The sequence below is a fragment of the Balaenoptera physalus genome, assembly GCF_965194825.1.
Source record: "Balaenoptera physalus genome assembly, chromosome: 9".
NCBI classification, from domain to species: Eukaryota; Metazoa; Chordata; class Mammalia; order Artiodactyla; family Balaenopteridae; genus Balaenoptera; species Balaenoptera physalus.
This window is the reverse complement of record NC_138888.1, coordinates 18,188,063-18,209,495: the sequence shown is the minus strand read 5'-3', so window position 1 is coordinate 18,209,495 and position 21,433 is coordinate 18,188,063. Positions and strand designations below refer to the sequence as shown.

The window sequence follows — 21,433 nt, the reverse complement described above, 5'->3', positions numbered from 1 at the left end:
CCATTCAAGAATTTGATAGATATAATTGATTAAGGCATAGTTTTAGGAAACATTAAAATCATTGCCTTAAGTTTTTGAGCCTGTCTTCTTTCCTTCCTTCTTTATCTCTCTTTCTTGGAAGTGACAACAAAATGAACCAAATATATCTCTTTCAGCCCACAAGTCCTATTCATCTGCTTTTATTTTTCTATGCTTTAATCTCCTTCCAAGTACATTCAAAGAATAAGTAAATATATTTTCTGAAAATCTTGGCACATTTCCTAGATTTTGGAGGGAGGAAAGTGTTGGTAAAAAAAGTGATTTTTGAATGAAAAATTAAATCTCTTTTAGATTTAAAATCTCCAGAGACATCATTGATGTAAACCAAAATAGCTATTGGTAGTAAGGAAAATAGCTAGGTTGTGTGTGATTTTGATGAATGAGTTTTAAAACATGTAGCAACTAAATATATATATAAATCTAGTGTTTAGTGTTTTTATAACACAAACCATAGTGTCATCTCAACCAATAATTGGAAAAGAATAAACCAATGAGGCCTATATTCTAACATTGAGTATACTATTTAAAAAGTCCAGTCTATCAACATAATAGGTCTGTTAAATGCAATGTTAGGAATAAGGCAAAGCATCTGTGTCATACAATGAGGAGAAGTTGGAAGACATTTACAAAGCCTACTTCAAGGAGTTACATACAACCGACAGAATAAGGAAGGACAAGAAAGTGCTGTGAATTAAGTTTACTGCCCATCGGAAGAAGTTTATTGCCCTTCTGCTTTATAAGGTTTTTGAATCTTGCCTTTAGATTTTTTGACTCTAATTAATAGTTGCTTAAGGTTTAATCATTTTGATACTCTGCTGCTTAGTTGTGGTGTTAGTAGAATGTTTATGGTCTACTTATGTATAATTTACCTGGCTTCATAAACAGCAAATAATGTTCAGCAGCTAAAATGCTATGCCCATTTTCATTCCCACCTCCCAAAAGAAGAGTGACCTTAAGTTAGGAGGGTAACCTGCACTGGGTAATGCGCCTCTCTGCTCACCTTGGAGATATTGAGGGAGCTTTTAACTCACATCAGTTATTAAAAAACTGCATGAGAGGGACTTCTCTGGTGGTCCAGTGATTAAGACTCCACACGTCCACTGCAGGGGACATGGGTTTGATTCCTGGTCGGGGAACTAAGACCCTGTGTGCCGTGTGATGCAGCAAAAAACAAACAAACAAACAAACAAAAACTGCATGAGAATAAATATTTCTTCACAATAAAGGATGAGTTTATTTTTTGCGTGATTCAAAAATAATTCTGAGGCATTATCTAGTCACAGAAAAAAGTTAAGCATGAGTTTCCCCTTGATGGTAAAGGTTACAGTAGACATAGAGAGTGATAAATATTAATAGGCTGTAGTCCACATCCTGTAGTTAAAAATGCTTTCAAACGTTTTGGAGTTAATGTCCACAGGAAAAACAGATGGCAGAGGTTGAAAGTCGTTTGTGGGTAATAATCATTCATATTTTATAGATAGCATCAAGAGTAGTATCTTCAAAGTGAAAAAAATCAAACCTATCCACACTTATTACAGATGATAAAACACAGTGCAAAGAAAAGAAAACACAAAAATCAGTGGAAAGAAAAGAGTTAGATGTGGGTTTGAATTCCTTTCTGCCACCTAAATCCATGTGGCCTTGGGCAAGTTACCTCACCTATGTCAGGATTATATGAACTATTTGTGTAGTTCTATTCATATAGTAAGTGCCCAATAAATGTTAGTTAGCAGTTGTCATCAGAATTCATTTTCATATTTGACAACTATACTGTTACGATTGTGTGATGAACCAAGGCCCATTTCCTAAACGATGCTGTTTAAGGAGAAATTATTGAGCAGTATGCCCACAGGTACCACACTGGGCTCTGAGGGGACCACAAGGAAGACTGAACAAAGGATTTACTGTGTATAGGAGGAGGTGGTGTGCAGAGGATTCAAACTCCATCAAAACAAAATGGCACTAGTGCCAAGTAAATTCCTAGGACATGATGAGAAGTAAAGAGATGTGTATGATTTAGATGAACAGTCTTAACAGGTGGGTAGGATTTTGATTATTGGGGGGTTGGAAGAAGAGTGAAGTGGGGAGGGATTCCCAGATGGGGGAGCTGCATGAACAGAGGACTAAAGGGATGAAAGTGTGTGGTGTTTGTGGAGGAAAGGATGTTGGCCAGTGGCTCTGGAGCCTAGGAACCTAGGACAGATAGGTGAATAAGAGGAAGATATGTCTGTCATAGCTTGGAAGCAGGTCTCAGATCCTTAAATATTATACTAAGAGGACATGTTTTATTTTGTAGGCTGAGTCTTTTCAAGCTTTTCTTTCTCGAGGTGTACGGCTGGATGGCATTCACACGCACAATGTATTTTCATGCGACAAATATGTATTGATTCCTTACTCATGCCAGGCACTGTTCTAAGAGCTAGGGAAAACTAGACATAATCCTGCCATCATGGAGAGTGTATTTCTAGAGAAGTATAGGTGTGGGTCATTTAGTGGCTATTCCTTTCGTCTTTAACTCAAGAAGGCATATTAGAATGCAAATCCATGATAATGTGGTTATGATAGGAAGAGCCTAGTGCATAAAATTGCTAATTATGCACAAACTGCTGCTTTATATATACTTGTCAGCAGATTACTGGTACACTTAAAATCCATGCCAGCTCTTCTGAGCGTCTGACAACTGCCGCTCAGGAGGGAAGAGATGTGATCTGAGAAGAAACCAGAGGATGCTAATATTAAGGCTAGTCTTGACTTCCCTGGTGGTCCAGTGGTTAAGACTCCACGCTTCCACTGCAGGGGGCACGGATTCAATTCCTGGTCAGGGAACTAAGATCCTGCATGCTGCATGGTGTGAAAAACAAACAAACAAAAGGCTAGTCTCGTGAGCACCATCATTCCATGAATTCACAGGCAGCCCTTCCCTGGGCTTCCCCTGAGACTTGCTCCTACTTGTTTGTCAGCACCACCTTTATACCATACAGGCTAAAGGCGCAGCTCCTGACAGAGCAGATCCGCCACTGGCCTTTTCCTCTCATTCAATCTTACCTCTCTTTGTTTTAGTTACCGTTCTCATTTCTGTAATTATATTTTTCTGGGTCAGCACTGTCAGATAGCACTGTCTGCAATGATGGAAGTGTTTTATTCTGCACCGTTCAATACAGTAGCCACTAGCCGTATGTGACTGCTGAGCGTTCGGATTATGGCTCGTGCTACTGAGGAATGCAACTTTAAATTAAATTAAATTAAATTAACTTACATTTAAATAGCCTTAGGTGGCTAGCAGTAACATATTAGACAGTGTAGATCTAGACGTTCGTAAAAAATGTCCAATGCCGTGTTCTACTTCCTTGACAATCATGTATCTGGCAAATTTTTCTAGTTTTCAAGTACCTGGAATTCTTTTTTGCAGCCAATCTATGATTTTTTTTTTTTTTTAATTTAAAATTCTCAACTAGATCGAGGAGCAGGAGAGTGACATTGCTATTTGCTCTTTGTCTATACGTGGTCTTCCGGCCATAGTAGCAGGCAGGAAAGAGATGCCAGCTCAGGGGTACAGCGCTGCTGTGGCTTTTTATTTTAATCTACCTCTTGCCAGTCTCTAGCCAAGGAAAAGAACGTTTTTTTTTCTTCTTCTCTCTTCTAAACAAGCTACCTCAGGGTAAGAATTGCAAGAGAGAAGAGGTAGTTCTGTTTAGACAAAATGGTACCCTGCAAAGTGATATGGTTCCTCTGCACTGGCTCCTGGTTTTTAAGGGATGTGGGGTGAAGGAGAGGGAGGGGTCACGTATGACCTGACAGGCAACTCCATGTGTGGTGCCATTCATTCACGAAGGGTGCACAAGAGAAGAAATCCATTAGCAGGGCCAGGGAGGTGATGCGCTCCAGTTTGGACATGTTGAGTTCGAGGTCTTTGTGGTGAGATGTGCAGTTGGATGGGGGATGTGTATCTGCACCTCTGGAGAGTGATCTGTTCTGGAGATAAATGCCTGGGGGTCATTGGCATATGCTAATTAAAGCCACAGGAAAGATAAGATGGCCCAGACACCGTGAGAAAAGGAAAGGACAAGAGACAGCACATAGCCACAGCATCAGTATTTACGTGATTGATGAAGAATAGCAGCTTTGAACGAGGTAGGAGGAAACAACCAAGAGAAGACAGTCACCAAAGACAAAAGGAGAGACAGTTTCAAGAAAAAGAACATTTGACAGTGTCATGTGCCGTGGAAAGGTCCAGTTAAGGAGGGACTGAAAAGTAGCCATTAGATGAAGCCACATGACATGGAAAGTAGAGACTCCAGTGAGAACGGGTGACACAGCTTTGAGGGATGGGTAGGAGGTGAGAAAACAAGGACAGCAAGTATGTTCCACTACTCAGGAAAAGTTTGGTTGTGATGGGGAGAGAGCTGGAATGGCTGTAGCTGAGGGAAAGTGAGACGGGTGGAGAGGTCTTTGGATTTGGTTTTGTTTAGTTCTAAAGGTAGATTAGAGTTGGCTCAAGCTGAGGGGTCCATAGAGAGGGGTTGAAGGTGTGATATGGGAAAGGGAGTGAGCAGATCATCCAGGGAGGGGGCTCATGAGAAGGGGGGATGGTTGGGGTCCAGGAACAGGTGGAGGGGGAGACATCAATCTTAGGCAGAGAGAGGGGTGACTTTCAGTCTAAGATGGAAAGGACCGGTGTGGCCACGGGTGAGTTAATAGGCTCAGTAGATGGTGAGAAAGTCCTGTCTGAGCGCTGGCTTTGCCAAAACTAGTTTTATGTCTAAGATTCTCTGTATCCCTAAAGTGACCTTTTTATTTACCCTAATAGAAGTATGCTCATAAAGAGTCCCCATCCAAATCAGCTGTGCTTCTGAAGTTGGTCTAGGGTTTATGAAAGAGACGGGTTCACTGTCATCTGCAGGACTCAGCAGCAAGCAGTCCTGAGGCTCTAAAATCAAGAGGAGCTCGGACTTCCCTGGTGGCGAAGTGGTTAAGAATCCGCCTGCCAGTGCAGGAGACATGAGTTCAAGCCCTGGTCCGGGAAGATCCCACATGCTGCAGAGCATCTAAGCCCGTGAGCCACAACTACTGAGCCTGTGCTCTGGAACCCGCGAGCCACAACTACTGAACCTGCGAGCCACAACTACTGAAACCCGCGTGCCTAGAGCCTGTGCTCCACAACAAGAGAAGCCACCGCAATGAGAAGCCCGCGCACCGCAACAAAGAGTAACCCCTGCTCGCTGCAACTAGAGAAAGCCCGCGCGCAACAATGAAGACCCAACGCAACCAAAAATAAATATCAAATAATAAATAAATTTAAAAAATAAAATAAAATCAAGAGGAGCTCTAGGTATCCCCCTTGAGTAAGTTAAAAGCTGGAAGCGAGCACAATAATTGTTTTGGGTTTTCCTCTCTGCAGTTTGTATTGCAAATGTGTGGTTTTAATTTTAAAAACTCTACAAAAACGCATCCTTGAGTTTCTAAGGTGCAGAGCCCTAAAAGCTGTGAGCTATGCTTCGGATTGGATCAGCGCTGCAGCCAGAGGCCCAGTGTTAGAAGCGCCTGTTTGTGTGAGACAGGGGTCTGTGGTGCCTGCCTGGCTGGCTGCTTTGGTGCACAGCTGAAGCCATCATTGTCTTCCCAGGTGCTAGAAAACACAGTTGCTTCAGGCGGATGGGACGGGTTGGGATCTGGGTGGCATCAGCTTCTGAGAAAGTCTTATTATGCAAAATGAAAATATGACTAAACATTAAAATACTTAATGATTTCTTAAAATAACATACCCTTTTCATTACATAAAAACTGTATGTAAAATATCCATATCTAGTTTTAAACATAAACATTTCATTACGTGAATATTTCTCCAGTATGAAACAGCGCAGCTGTTTCTCCAGATGCCACATCAGGGCTCTGGAGGGAATAGTTACTCAGTCCAACACCACAGTTAGTTAGATATTGAAAGAAATACTACAAGATATATCTGGTCTAATCAGTAAGCCTCAGTGAACCAAAATTTAAACACACAGCATGGAATTGATGTGAGAATTTGGGTTACATTCTAAACAAGGGAAATGTAATTGCTATGCTTCTGTGCTTATCACGTTGTAATTTTTATTATTTAAAACCTATTAAGGATCCATCACAAGGAACCCTCTTTGTTTTTCCTACAATCAGTTGTCATTGTGGCAGCCAATTGTTTTGAGAGAGAAAGTATAACATTATTATTTATGGGAGAGCTGACACATAAGATCCACATATTTAGCCGACTCTAATATTCCTGGGCCAGCATAGTAAATCATATGCGTAGCTACTTGAAAGATAGATCCAGAAGGTTATAGGTAATTTTTATGCAGGGACCATCAGCCCTATACTGAAGTGAAAATCTACTCATAAAGTAGTCTGTAACCTATTGCCATTCCGCGAGGAGTGGTAAAATGAAGAGGAAGAGAAATTTATGGAAGGATTCCATTGCTCTAGAATGAGTTACCTGATAATTATGTAAAACAGTGGATTTTTAAAAACCCTGCAAAAATTGGCAAGTTACCTGGAAGAAGTTTATTAGAAAAAAACGAGTTGATTTTTTTTTTTTTTTTTAACAAATGAAAACTATGTCTCTGGACTATTCTTCTGTTTCTAAAATGTATAAAGATAAAATGTTCAATTGTACTGCCAAGTTAAAAAAAAGTCCTTAAAATGCTCTAACATACTCTGAAGCATATAGGATTTCAGTAAAAATTTATATAGTCTATCCATGTAGGAAAAATACTGGAAGGTCAAATGGCAGTATGTAATAATTTTTATCTCTGATTGGTATGATTATAGGCATTGTTATGATTTTTCCTTTATTAATGAATATTAGCTCTGAGCTTGTATTACTTCCATGATTACTAAAACACAATCCACCAAAAAAAACCCCTAAGTGTTTTACACACTTTTATAGAGAGTTCATGAACACCATTCAGATGTTCTTGACTAAGGACTTCCTTTCGTTTCTCAAAGAACTGTCATTTGTCTTTACATTATATTGGATTTATAACGGAATTCTTTAATCTCTGTAATTTGATACACTGCTTCTTTAACTCTTTGCCACTCATGTTCCTTATCCTAAGATACCAAAGACCACAGCACTGGTTTCAAGCAGGGCTCACTTAGCCTGAAGCTGCCCAGAGCCCAAGTCTTCCACCTGCTTTTCCAGCCCAGCCAGAGCTGATCTGGCCTCACAGCTGCTGCTCTGGCCAGTTCCTGGCCCACACCCCTCTCCTTATTACTGCATGAGAAGCCCAGGGGCCATGCCAGGCGGTGTGGGAACATAGCTTTGGATGACATTTGTTCCCCTGATTCTACACAGTGTCTTATCACTGATGAATTATTATATAAATTACAATTATATACATATTTTGTTAGTGTAACATACCTTGTTAGAGTAAGTAAATGAGGACACATATTTATTGTTAACTGTTTCAAGCAACTAATTAGATTAGCCCTGTGAGTGCCTGGCAAAATGTAACTTGTGTGTTATCTTTGGCAGCATCAGTTATAAAACCCTTATTAGAAAATGTGACAGAAAGGAGAAAAAGAGCATGAGAGAAAATCGTTGACTTCACAAAAGTAGCTTGCTGGTAGAAATAGATGTAGCAAATCAATAGTTCTTTATATCATCAAGGATGTATAAATGTATGGTTATATTAAAAGTATTTGTGGGGGGACTTCCCTGGGGGCACAGTGGTTAAAAATCCGCCTGCCAATGCAGGGGACATGGGTTCAATCCCTGGTCTGGGAAGATTCCACATGCCGCGGAGCAACTAAGCCCGTGAGCTGCAGCTGCTGAGCCTGCGCTCTAGAGCTCGCGAGCCACGACTGCTGAGCCCGCACGCCCTGGAGCCCATGCTCCACAACAAGAGAAGCTACTGCAATGAGAAGCCTGCACACTGCTACGAAGAGTAGCCCCCGCTCGCCGCAACTAGAGAAAGCCTGCACACAGCAACGAAGACCCAACGCAGCCAAAAAAAAAAAAAAAATTGGGGGGGATGGGGTTCTAAAAATTGCACCCATCCACATTGACTCTATATGCTTTGCCGCCAACCTCTGATGCCCCAGCCACTTGAGTGAGCCTTTCTTATTTATGGGAGTTGTGTTGGTACAAAAGGTTGAGAACCATTGATAGTGATATAAGAATCTGGAGAATATCATGGCAACTAGATGAGGATCTGTTAATGGAGAGGGATGGAGGCCAGTGCAGGATTTTTAAACATTGAAAGTTTCAAATGAAAAGTTACAGAGATAACTCCAAATGCAGCTGTAAATATTATGAGACGGAATGGAGGAAGGAAAGGATGAGGCTGATGGAGGTATAGCATGAACCCTTCTTCCAGTGATTGTTAAGTCAGAAAACTTGCCCCCAAAGTCAATAATCAATCTCACCAAAGAGAATAAGATTTTGCTCTTAAGAGCTGTGATGGGCTAACTGCTGCCTCTTATGAACTTTATGTACTAGGAAAGAACTATTAATGAGAAGGCAGCAAAGTACTCCTGTTAGTAGGTGCATTAAGTCTCTCAGGCCACTAGGAATTCATTTAATAAATTACTACTCTAGCATAAGAGATCTCTCCTTAATAGCCTGAAAAAGTGTTCCAAAGGAGTAGCGATTTACTTCCTTCTTTTCAGGAGGAACAAACCCCATTATACAGTATGAAGAACCTGCCATTTCTTTGTCATTTCAAGGATTCTTATTTTTGGTCTTTAATTATGAATTTCGAAAGAACTTTGATTTTCTTAAGTCGTAACGCCACCTCAGTTTGAGAGAGAAAATATATGCATATCTTTACACCGCGAATGCAGAAAACAGCTAGCGAAAAGTGAAAATTCATTGTTGACATAAATTCTGCAGAAAGGACCACAAAAGAGATGAGTTGTAATTTAAATGAAATTTTCTTGGTGTCTCAGTTCTGAACAATGTGGTCATGACAAAAAGAAATGGGTCACATCAAAGAATGGGGTGGGAAATGAATATTAACTCGGAGCTGAGATAGCAGTCATCCTTAAGGATGGCCATCACAAGGAGCCATGATTAATTAAGGTATCTGCCAGTCATATGGGCTTGAATCATTGCTTCGAAAAGGGCAGAAAGCCTGGGTATTTACATAGGGATCATACACTCATATTCAGAGCGCTGTCACCGCTTCTCTTGGCAGCCTGTGACTTGTTGGCAAAATGTCTTCAATTATGGGCAAGCTGCCTAGTCTCATATCATCACAAACCAATTTGTTAGGATGTGTGTATTTGGAAAGCTTTGGAAACAGAAATATTTAACTTATTTTAAAAGGGTGGGGAAAAATCCTTGTGTACGTATATTCAGAAACACCCAATCTTATGAAATTTCACTCATATATTTAATAAAAATGTTTATGCCTTTCACAAGGGGAACAAACTAGAGAAGAAATATCTGTGTTAATGTTGATGATAATAGCTCTTTGGGTGTTTACAGAGAGATTGCTGAGTGGAGAGACTAGAATATTTCTGCCTGACCTCCACATTTAAACTAATCAACAATACCATGGTCTTTCTTAAATAAGTCCACATTGCCTAGATTTTTTTTTTAATCATCATTTCCTCCATACTCTGTGAGAATAATGGGGGTTAAAGTATTAGCTATTATAATTTATATTGCAATAATATAAAGATATAAATGATATAAAGATAAACATAAAGATACAGAGTATGGAAAAGAGCCTACGGCAGCAAAAATAAAGGCCAATTAGTAGAAGAAAAGCCGAAATGAAGACATACATTAGCATTCTTCCATTTTTCTTGCTTCTCGTCTTTCTCTTTCCAATACGCTGAAAGAAAAAAGGTTATGGGAACTAACAAACAATTATTAGTACATAAATTATGTATTCCGTTGCTCCTCGTCTACGGTTTTATGTTACTTTAAGCTTTGAAGAAAATAGCTGCTTTTCTGCAATGTTGATTGTAACGTGAATGCCAGCAAAACGAATGTTATTTTCCCATTAGATTTAGTTATGGAGTTTAAGAGTCTTTATTTATTTGTGTGTCCACTTGTTTACTTCTTGTCTTCCCTGCTAGATTGTAAGCTTCTAAAGGGTAAGGCTTATGTCTTTTTCATCACTGTATTCCCACTACCTGCAACAACTATTATAATTCTTGCTAAAAATATTTTTTTCAACGACTCTTGAAGACATGCTGTTCTGGAAAAGTATCATCCAATATAATAAATCTAAAATCTTGTAAAATAAATAAATATAGACAGTTAAGAGATAGTCTACATTCATGTCATAATGAATATACTAGCACAGCAGCAGGGATACACCTGCAGGCCACGGAGTTTACCATGTGATTACTTTTTCTATCACAGCTTTTTCAAGACTTGGTGGGACTTCTCCTCTTCTACAGTTTTCCCTTCTACAGTCTGACATAGTTTGCCCCTCCCAGCCTGCCAGAGTAAGGACTTATTTTGTTCCTTAAGCTCCTAGGAGTTAGCCCCTCTTCTCTGTTTCACCTTTGAGTTTCCAGTAACAGAGTTGAGCTGTGAGGATTCATTTCCCTGAAGGATATTCTACAACCTGGAAACTTTCCATGTTTGAAGCTTTGCATTTTGCAAAACGAATGAAGATCTGTTTCCACTTTTAAAGTTTAAACTTCTCTCTAGAGACTTCTTACAATGGTAGGTACTTGCCGTTACAAGATTTATAAAACGGAAGCAAAGAAATTAAGGTGAAACAAGCCATCATGTGAGGCAATAGAAGGATGAGGAGCAAAGACCAGGGTAAAGTTGCTTTAAATTTCCCTCATTTATTCTTGAGAGAAATTATTATATGCTAATTAACAAATCTTTGTAGGAGTCTGAAACATCTAATTTGCTTTCAAGTATTTTAGATAAATATATGATGTGAATAATATTAACTGGTTTCAGACAATCATTTCAGTTCCCTGAATAAAATTTGTTTTCTTACTCTGTGATGTGATTTTGTTTTTGTTTTTAAAAATTTTTTATTTATTTATTTATGGCTGTGTTGGGTCTTCGTTTCTGTGCGAGGGCTTTGTCCAGTTGCGGCAAGCGGGGGCCACTCTTCATCGCGGTGCACGGGCCTCTCACTATCGCGGCCTCTCTTGTTGCAGAGCACAGGCTCCAGATGCGCAGGCTCAGTAATTGTGGCTCACGGGCCTAGTTGCTCCGCGGCATGTGGGATCTTCCCAGACCAGGGCTCGAACCCGTGTCCCCTGCATTGGCAGGCAGATTCTCAACCACTGCGCCACCAGGGAAGCCCTGTGATGTGACTTTGAAGTAGATTTTAGAGGACTACTAAAAAAACATCGTTTGCTTATCAAGATGATTTATACTTTTGTTACTTGTAAGGATCCCCTAACCTAGAAAAAGTGGTATGTGGGTTATTTTCCCCCATGCATCTTTTTTCCCATTAGATTTAGTTATGGAGTTTAAGAGTCTTTATTTATTTGTGTGTCCACTTGTTTACTTCTTGTCTTCCCCGCTAGATTGTAAGCTTCTAAAGGGTAAGGCTTATGTCACCTTATGTCATTACTCACTTCAACTAATAAGGTGATTCATGGAGATATGGGCATGATTTTATCAGGGTTCTGGTGGTGACCATACCTCTTGGTTTACGCCTGTTGTCCTGGCATTATTATTAACAGCGCCCATTTCACTTTCAAAACTTTAGACAGTAACTTATGTGGTTAGTCAGTCTATAAGGACTTTCAGAAAACCTCTTCATTCTTTAAACATTTCCCACTTTTCTCCACCTCTGCTTCTCTAACAACAAGCTTTCCTTTCTCACATGTGCTACAGAGATAAATCTAGCATGGCCATTATACCATGAGGACATAAAGGATTGGGAGCTGGAGACAGATGACCTAGTTTGAGAGCCCAGCTTGACCATTTGCAGGCTGTGTGACCTTGGGCCAGCTAGCCAGCCCTCCAAGCCCCAGTGTCCTCATTTGCACACGGGGTTTCAGTAGCACTTCATTGGGAGGCAGTTACAGGCCTAGACTCTGGTGCCCAGCTGCCTGAGTGTGAATCCCAGCTCTGCCACAACTTAAGGCTATTAGAGCGTTAAACAAGCTGACATATATACAAGTTCTTAAAATAAAGCCTGACGAATGGAAAGTGCTTGGTAAATGTTAGCAATTGTTATTAGCGCTCTGAGAATTAAATATGGTATAAATGCAAGTGCCTAACACATAGCACTCATTAAATGAGATCTAGTGGTGTTACTGGATACTGACCTGGCATGTCTCTGGTTTTTTCCCTCCTCATCCCAGTAAAAATATATTCATCATAGATATCCTAAATATGTGCATTCATATGTGTGTATATATGGACCCGGAATTAGGAACTCTGAGCAGATACTGCTTTGTATCCCCAAACAGGCAGTTCAGTGCTGCCCAACTACAGTTAAAAAATCTAGTGAAATGCCAGCACATTTGGAATAAGATGCAAATGTGAAATTCACTTGCTCTTAGAGGGTGTATAAAGGCTTTGCTAAATAAGAAATGCAGAGAAAGGAGGGTTTATTTGTCCAGTTTATTTGAAGTCAGAGCCAGAATTGTGATGCTTTAATGGTCCTAAATACTTCTTTGGGTTTTTCCAGGAGAGAGAGATTTGTATTTATCTCTTAAATGGCCCATAGCTATTTCCACATAAGAACTGGGAGAAATTTTATTTCTTTAGCATTCTTCAAAGAAAGTGTAACTCCAGGGGAATACAAGCTTCTTCAGTGAATGATGTATCTCGTATCCCTCACGTACCTGGCGTGAGACCCTGTACCCGTCAGAAACTAGTGAGCGTTTGCTGAAGTGAAGGGGGTTGCACCCCACAGGAGGGTGTCAGCCACTGCTTGATTTCACGGTCTTTTTTTCTTTCCACTTCTTGTTTACCAGGAACAAAGTTCAGTAATAAGAAGTCTACTTGACCTCACTGAGTGACATTTGAATGCAAAGTTTTGAACATTTCTTTGTGACCAGCTTACATTTTACAGCTTGCAACATGAGGATCAGCGTTCTAGCAACATTTAATTCAGTCATGTATCTGGGTAATGTGTTGCTCCATTGAAATGGGGATATTTATTTGGCAGAAATAGGAGATTTTCACTAATGTGACTTACTGTGCTTAGAATAAGGATATAAGGATCACTGTGACATTTTTGGAAAACGACGAGCTGTGACAAGCATAGAGCGCCCACATTTATAGGTTCCGGAGCACGAAGCTCAGAATCCCTGAGCCACTGCTAAGGAGGGCTCTGGGGACATAGCCGCTCAGCAAGCAGCTCTTCTGTCTCCAAAGGTCTCCCCAGTTTCTCCCAGCCTCGGGGGAGGGCAGCCATAGGGAAAAGCAGGTCAGATCAGTACTGGAAAACAGGAGAGTCTCGCTCTCTCTTTAGGCCCTGGAGGGCCTCACCTTCTGTATTCAAGGAGACGCCCAGCTGTTTCTTAAACAAAGCCCTCCCTTGGCTGGTATGAACTGTTCCACTCCCCCAGTGGCTTCGCTTAGCTCTTGTTTAAAGGGAGAATGTTTTCCTCTCACCACACAAATGAAGAAGCAGCTATAATACGGTATCGTCAGTGCTAGGAAAGGGGTGAACACAGGTTGCCCTTGCAAACAGAGGCGAGGCACCTGGTCTCAGGTGTTCAGGGAAGGCTCCTAGATGAGGAGGTACGCGAGTTAAACTACCAGCACATCCAAAACCAGGACGTTGGTTCCTGATGATTTAAAGAATGAAGTCCAGGGCTTCCCTGGTGGCGCAGTGGTTAAGAATCCGCCTGCGAATGCAGGGGACACGGGTTCGAGCCCTGGTCCGGGAAGATCCCACATGCCGTGGAGCAACTAAGCCCGTGAGCCACAACTACTGAGCCTGTGCTCTAGAGTCCGCGAGCCACAACTACTGAAGCCCGCATGCCTAGAGCCCGTGCTCCGCAACAAGAGAAGCCACCGCAATGAGAAGCCCGTGCACCTCAACGAAGAGTAGCCCCCGCTCACCGCAACTAGAGAAAGCCTGCCTGCAGCAACAAAGACCCAATTCAGCCAAAGAAAAATAAATAAAATAAATTTATTAAAAAAAAAAAAAAAAAGAATGAAGTCCAGATATTTAAAGTTCTACTCAATCCGTTTTTCATCCACATTTCTTGACTTCTTTCTTACTCTGCCGCTTCTCAACCTCCCACGCCCATCAACACTCTCCCTGGTCCCCAAACACTTTTGGGTCCCATTGATATCTGCCTTCTGCTCTTCTCTGACTCATAAAGTCCTTGCCTCACTCAGGTCCATGATCACTCATCTACACTCCTCTTACAATGAGTAGAGAAAACACAAGTTTTCTCTTTTGTTCTTTTCTCCAAGAGACTCCAAGCTCCTAGGAGACTGGGTCTGTGTGCTGATAATGCCCAGCATGGTGGGTACTCAGTGATGCTGATGGCCATGAACTTTAGGTAGCTGCGAAGCAGTGGGCAAGATGTTTAACTTTTCTGCACGTCAACCTGCAAATCTGCAAAACAGAGTTAAGAATGTCCATATTGCAGGGTTGCTTGAGGAGTGAGTGAGAGAACACATGTAAAATGCCCAGCCTGGTACCTGGCATAGAGCAGTCCTTCATAGATGGCTGTAACAGCTGTTCCCACTACTTGGTTTCTCATGCTGTATTCAGGATCTGTAACATCTATCCAACGTTGAGATCTTGAACCTCCTTCAAGCAGAGGTAGAATCATAGGCTCTTGCAGTCAGATGAGACCTTTAATATCATGTGGTCTGGAGAGATGATTTTTTTTTTAATATTTTATTTATGTATTTATTTAGGCTGTGCTGGGTCTTAGTTGCGTCACGTGGGATCTTTAGTTGTGGCATGCAGACACTTAGTTGCGGCATGCATGTGGGATTTAGTTCCCCGACCAGGGATCGAACCCAGGCCCCCCGCATCGGGAGCACAGAGTCTTACCCACTGGACCACCAGGGAAGTCCCTGGAGAGATGATTTTTTAAAAAGTATGAAGTCCCATCCTGGGATACTGCAGAGGAAATTAAGGCTGTGTAGAGGGAAAAGAACTTGTGGTAGAGGGGAGTGACTTCACTAGGTCACATCAGAATTTAGTGGCCAGGACTGAATTCCAGCACCCATGCATTTGCCCATTCATTCATTCTTTCACTCATTTTATTGAATATTGAGAGCCTATTCTGTATCATGCTGGAAAATATCTGAATTTGTAATGGCAAACGAAACAGACTTGGTTCCCTGTCTTAACAGTGCTTACAGTCTAGTGGAGAGGCAGACAATGTACAAATAAATATTGAAATAAATACATGATCAGTGCATTGAAGCAAAAGGACAGGAGACTAAGGAGGAGGAGTGGGGGACCTACTTTATTTTTTTATTATTATTATGTTTTTACATATATATTTTTTATTTTTCAGATTCTTTCCCATTACAGTTTATTACAAGATATTGAATATAGTTCCATGTGCTATACAGTAGGTCCTTGTTGTTCATCTATTTTATTTTATTTTTTTTAGTCCTAATCTTATTTTTTTTATAATTATTTTTTAAATTTTATTTATGTTTTTATACAGCAGGTTCTTATTAGTCATCAATTTTATACACATCAGTGTATACATGTCAATCCCGATCTCCCAACTCATCCCACCACCCCCACCCCCCCTGCCACTTTCCCCCCCTGCCGCTTTCCCCCCCTTGGTGTCCATACTGTTCTCTACATCTGTGTTTCTATTTCTGCCCTGCAAACCGGTTCATCTGTACCATTTTTCTAGGTTCCACATATATGCGTTAATATATGATATTCGTTTTTCTCTTTCTGACTTACTTCACTCTGTATGACAGTCTCTAGAACCATCCACGTCTCAACAAATGACCTAATTTTGTTGCTTTTTATGGCTGAGTAATATTCCATCGTATATATGTGCCACATCTTCATTATCCATTCATCTGTCGATGGGCATTTAGGTTGCTTCCATGACCTGGCTATTGTAAACAATGCTGCAATGAACATTGGGGTGCATGTGTCTTTTTGAATTATGGTTTTCTCTGGGTACATGCCCAGTAGTGGGATTGCTGGATCATATGGTAATTCTGTTTTTAGTTTTTTAAGGAACCTCCATACTGTTTTCCATAGTGGCTGTATCAATTTATATTCCCACCAACAGTGCAAGAGGGTTCCCTTTTCTCCACACCCTCTCTAGCATTTGTTGTTTGTAGATTTTCTGACGATGCCCATTCTAACTCGTGTGAGGTGATAACTCATTGTAGTTTTGATTTGCATTTCTCTAATAATTAGTGATAATTATAGAGCTTTTCATGTGCTTCTTGGCCATCTGTATGTCTTCTTTGGAGAAATGTCTATTTAGGTCTTCTGCGCATTGTTGGATTGGGTTTTTTTTTTTTAATATTGAGCTGCATGAGCTGTTTATATATTTTGGAAATTAATCCTTTGTCCGTTGATTTGTTTGCAAATATTTTCTCCCATTCTGAGGGTTGTCTTTTCATCTTGTTTATGGTTTCCTTTGCTGTGCAAAAGCTTTGAAGTTTCATTAGGTCCCATTTGTTTATTTTTGTTTTTATTTCCAGTACTCTAGGAGGTGGATCAAAAGAGATCTTGCTGTGATTTATGTCAAAGAGTGTTCTTCCTATGTTTTCCTCTAAGAGTTTTATAGTGTCCGGTCTTACATTTAGGTCTCTAATCCATTTTGAGTTTATTTTTCTGTACGGTGTTAGGGAGTGTTCTAATTTCATTCTTTTACATGTAGCTGTGCAGTTTTCCCAGCACCACTTATTGAAGAGACTGTCTTTTCTCCATTGTATATCCTTGCCTCCTTTGTCATAGATTAGTTGACCATAGGTGCATGGGTTTATCTCTGGGCTTTCTATCTTGTTCCATTGATCTATATTTCTGTTTTTGTGCCAGCACAATATTGTCTTGATTACTATAGCTTTGTAGTATAGTCTGAAGTCAGGGAGTCTGATTCCTCCAGCTCTGTTTTTTTCCCTCAAGGCTTCTTTGGCTATTTGGGGTCTTTTGTGTTTCCATACAATTGTGAAATTTTTGGTTCTAGTTCTGTAAAAAATGCCATTGGTAGTTTGATAGGGATTGCATTCAATCTGTAGATTGCTTTGGGTAGTATAGTCATTTTCACAATGTTGATTCTTCCAATCCAATACCATGGTATATCTCTCCATCTGTTGGTATCATCTTTAATTTCTTTCATCAGTGTCTTACAGTTTTCTGCCTACAGGTCTTTTGTCTCCCCAGGTAGGTTTATTCCTAGGTATTTTATTCTTTGTGTTGCAATGGTAAATGGGAGTGTTTCCTTAATTTCTCTTTCAGATTTTTCATCATTAGTATATAGGAATACAAGAGATTTCTTTGCGTTAATTTTGTATCCTGCAACTTTACCAAATTCATTGATTAGCTCTAGCAGTTTTCTGGTGGCATCTTTAGGATTCTCTATGTATAGTATCATGTCATCTGCAAACAGTGACAGTTTTACTTCTTTTCCAATTTGTATTCCTGTTATTTCTTTTTCTTCTCTGATTGCTGTGGCTAGGACTTCCAAAACTATGTTGAATAATAGTGGTGAGAGTGGACATCCTTGTCTTGTTCCTGATCTTAGAGGAAATGCTTTCAGTTTTTCACCATTGAGAATGATGTTTGCTGTGGGTCTGTCATATATGGCCTTTACTATGTTGAGGTAGGTTCCCTCTATGCCCACTTTCTGGAGAGTTTTTATCATAAGTGGGTGTTGAATTTTGTCAAAAGCTTTTTCTGCGTCTATTGAGATGATCATATGGTTTTTCTTCTTCAATTTGTTAATATGGTGTATCACATTGATTGATTTGTGTATATTGAAGAATCCTTGCATCCCTGGGAAAAATTCCAATTGATCATGGTGTATGATCCTTTTAATGTGTTGCTGGATTCTGTTTGCTAGTATTTTGTTGAGGATTTTTGCATCTATATTCATCAGTGATATTGGTCTGTAATTTTCTTTTTTTGTAGTATCTTTGTCTGGATTTAGTATCGGGGTGATGGTGGCCTCATAGGATGGGTTTGGGAGTGTTCCTTCCTCTGTAAATTTTTGGAAGAGTTTGAGAAGGATGGGTGTTAGCTCTTCTCTAAACGTTTGATAGAATTCACCTGTGAATCCATCTGGTCCTGGACTTTTGTTTGTTGGAAGATTTTTAATCACAGTTTCAAGTTCATTACTTCTGATTAGTCTGTTCATGTTTTCTATTTCTTCCTGGTTTAGTCTTGGCAGGTTATACCTTTCTAAGAATTTGTCCATTTCTTCCAGGTTGTCCATTTTATTGGCATAGAGTTGCTTAAAGTAGTCTCTTAGGATGCTCTGTATTTCTGCGGTGTCTGTTGTAACTTCTCCTTTTTCATTTCTAATTTTATTGATTTGAGTCCTCTCCCTCTTTTTCTTGATGAGTCTGGCTAATGGCTTATCAATTTTGTTTATCTTCTCAAAGAACCAGCTTTTAGTTTTATTGATCTTTGCTATTGTTTTCTTTGTTTCTATTTCATTTATTTCTGCTCTGATCTTTATGATTTCTTTCCTTCTACTAACTTTGGGTTATGTTTGTTTTTCTTTCTCTAGTTCCTTTAGGTGTAAGGTTAGATTGTTTATTTGAGATGTTTCTTGTTTCTTGAGGTAGGCTTGTATAGCTATAAACTTCCCTCTTAGAACTGCTCTTGCTGCATCCCATAGGTTTTGGATCGGCGTGTTTTCATTGTCATTTGTCTCTAGGTATTCTTTGATTTCCTCTTTGATTTCTTCAGTAATCTCTTGGTTATTTAGTAACGTATTGTTTGGCCTCCATGTGTTTGTGTTTTTTACGTTTTTTTCCCTGTAATTCATTTCTAATCTCATAGCGTTGTGGTCAGAAAATATGCTTGATATGATTTCAATTTTCTTAAATATACTGAGGCTTGGTTTGTGACACAAGATGTGATCTATCCTGGAGAATGTTCCATGCACACTTGAGAAGAAAGCATAATCTGCTGTTTTTGGATGGAATGTCCTATAAATATCAATTAAGTCTATCTGGTCTATTGTGTCATTTAAATCTTCTGTTTCCTTATTTATTTTCATTTTGGATGATGTGTCCATTGGTGTAAGCGAGGTGTTAAAGTCCGCCACTGTTATTCTGTTACTGTCGATTTCCTCTTTTATAGCTGTTAGCAGTTGCCTTATGTATTGAGGTGCTCCTATGTTGGGTGCATATGTATTTATAACTGTTATTTCTTCTTCTTGGATTGGTCCCTTGATCATTATGTAGTGTCCTTCCTTATCTCTTGTAACATTCTTTAAAGTCTATTTTATCTGATATGAGTATTTCTACTCCAGCTTTCTTTTGATTTCCATCTGCATGGAATATCTTTTTCTATCCCCTCACTTTCAGTCTGTATGTGTCCCTAGGTCTGATGTGGGTCTCTTGCAGACAGCATATATATGGGTCTTGTTTTTGTATCCATTCAGCAAGCCTGTGTCTTTTGGTTGGAGCATTTAATCCATTCACGTTTAAGGTAATTATCGATATGTATGTTCCTTTGACCATTTTCTTAATTGTTTTGGGTTTGTTTTGGTAGGTCCTTTTCTTCTCTTGTGTTTCCCACTTAGAGAAGTTCCTTTAGCATTTGTTGTGGAGCTGGTTTGGTGGTGCTGAATTCTCTTAGCTTATGCTTGTCTGTAAAGCTTTTGATTTCTCCATCGAATCTGAATGAGTTCCTTGCCAGGTAGCGTAATCTTGGTTGTAGCTTCTTCCCTTTCATCACTTTAAATATATCGTGCCACTCCCTTCTGGCTTGTAGAGTTTCTGCTGAGAAATCAGCTGTTAACCTTATGGGAGTTCCCTTGTATATATATATATATATATATATATATATATATATATATATATATATTTTTTTTAGAAATTCACGTTCTTTTATTTATTTATTTATGACTGTGTTGAGTCTTCGTTTCCGTGTGAGGGCTTTCTCTACTTGCGGCAAGTGGGGACCACTCTTCATCGCGGTGCACGGGCCTCTCACCATCGCGGCCTCTCTTGTTGCGGAGCACAGGCTCCAGATGCGCAGGCTCAGTAATTGTGGCTCACGGGCCCAGTTGCTCCGTGGCATGTGGGATCTTCCCAGACCAGGGCTCGAACCCGTGTCCCCTGCATTGGCAGGCAGATTCTCAACCACTGCGCCCCCAGGGAAGCCCCCCTTGTATATTATTTTTTGTTTTTCCCTTGTTGGTTTTAATAATTTTTCTTTGTCCTTAATTTTTGTCAATTTGATTACTATGTGTCTCGGCATGTTTCTCCTTGGGTTTATCCTGCCTGGGACTCTCTGTGCTCCCTAGGCTTGGGTGGCTATTTCCTTTCTCATGTTAGGGAAGTTTTTGAGTATAATCTTTTCAAATATTTTCTCTGGTCCTTTCTCTCTCTCTTCTCCTTCTGGGACCCCTATAATGCGGATTTTGTTGCGTTTAATGTTGTCCCAGAGGTCTCTTAGTCTGTCTTCATTTCTTTTCATTCTTTTTCCTTTATTCTGTTCCGCAGCAGTGAATTCCACCATTCTGTCTTCCAGGTCACTTATCCGTTCTTCTGCCTCAGTTATTCTGCTATTGATTCCTTCTAGTGTAGTTTTCATTTCAGTTATTGTATTGTTCATCTCTGTTTGTTTGTTCTTTAATTCTTCTTCTAGGTCTTTGTTAAACATTTCTTGCATCTTCTCCGTCTTTTCCTCCATTCTTTTTCCGAGGTCCTGGGTCATCTTCACCATCATTATTCTGAATTCTTTTTCTGGAAGTTTGTCTATCTCCACTTCATTTAGTTGTTTTTCTGTGGTTTTATCTTGTTCCTTCATCTGGTACATAGCCCTCTGTCTTTTCATCTTGTGTATCTTTCTGTGAATGTGGTTTTTGTTCCACAGGCTGCAGGATTGTAGTTCTTCTTGCTTCTGCTATCTGCCCTCTGGTGGATGAGCCTATCTAAGAGGCTTGTGCAAGTTTCCTGATGGGAGGGACTGGTGGTGGGTAGAGTTGGCTGTTGCTCTGGTGGGCAGAGCTCAGTAAAACTTTAATCCGCTTGACTGCTGATGCATGGGGCTGGGTTCCCTCCCTGTTGGTTGTTTGGCCTGAGGCAACCCAACACTGGAGCCTAACTGGGCTCTTTGGTGGGGCTAATGGGGGACTCTGGGAGGGCTCATGCCAAGGAGTACTTCCCAGAACTTCTGCTGCCAGTGTCCTTGTCCTCACGGTGAGACACAGCCACCCCCCACCTCTCCAGGAGACCCTCCAACACTAGCAGGTAGGTCTGGTTCAGTCTTCCCTGGGGTCACTGCTCCTTCCCTTGGGTCCCGATGTGCACACTACTTTGTGTGTGCCCTCCAAG

At 40.3% G+C, this 21,433-nt stretch overlaps 1 protein-coding gene across 1 annotated transcript in view; it reads left to right on the top strand.

Moving 5' to 3' along the window:
• The window catches only part of SAMD5 (sterile alpha motif domain containing 5), a 76,738-nt gene extending 61,926 nt beyond the window's left edge, over positions 1–14,812 (top strand). The window contains exon 2 of the mRNA XM_082474972.1: positions 12,934–14,812. Coding sequence (XP_082331098.1) covers positions 12,934–12,978 — 45 coding nt within the window. The 3' untranslated portion in view covers positions 12,979–14,812. The remainder of the gene's footprint in view (positions 1–12,933) is intronic.
• The last annotated feature ends 6,621 nt before the right edge of the window (positions 14,813–21,433 follow it).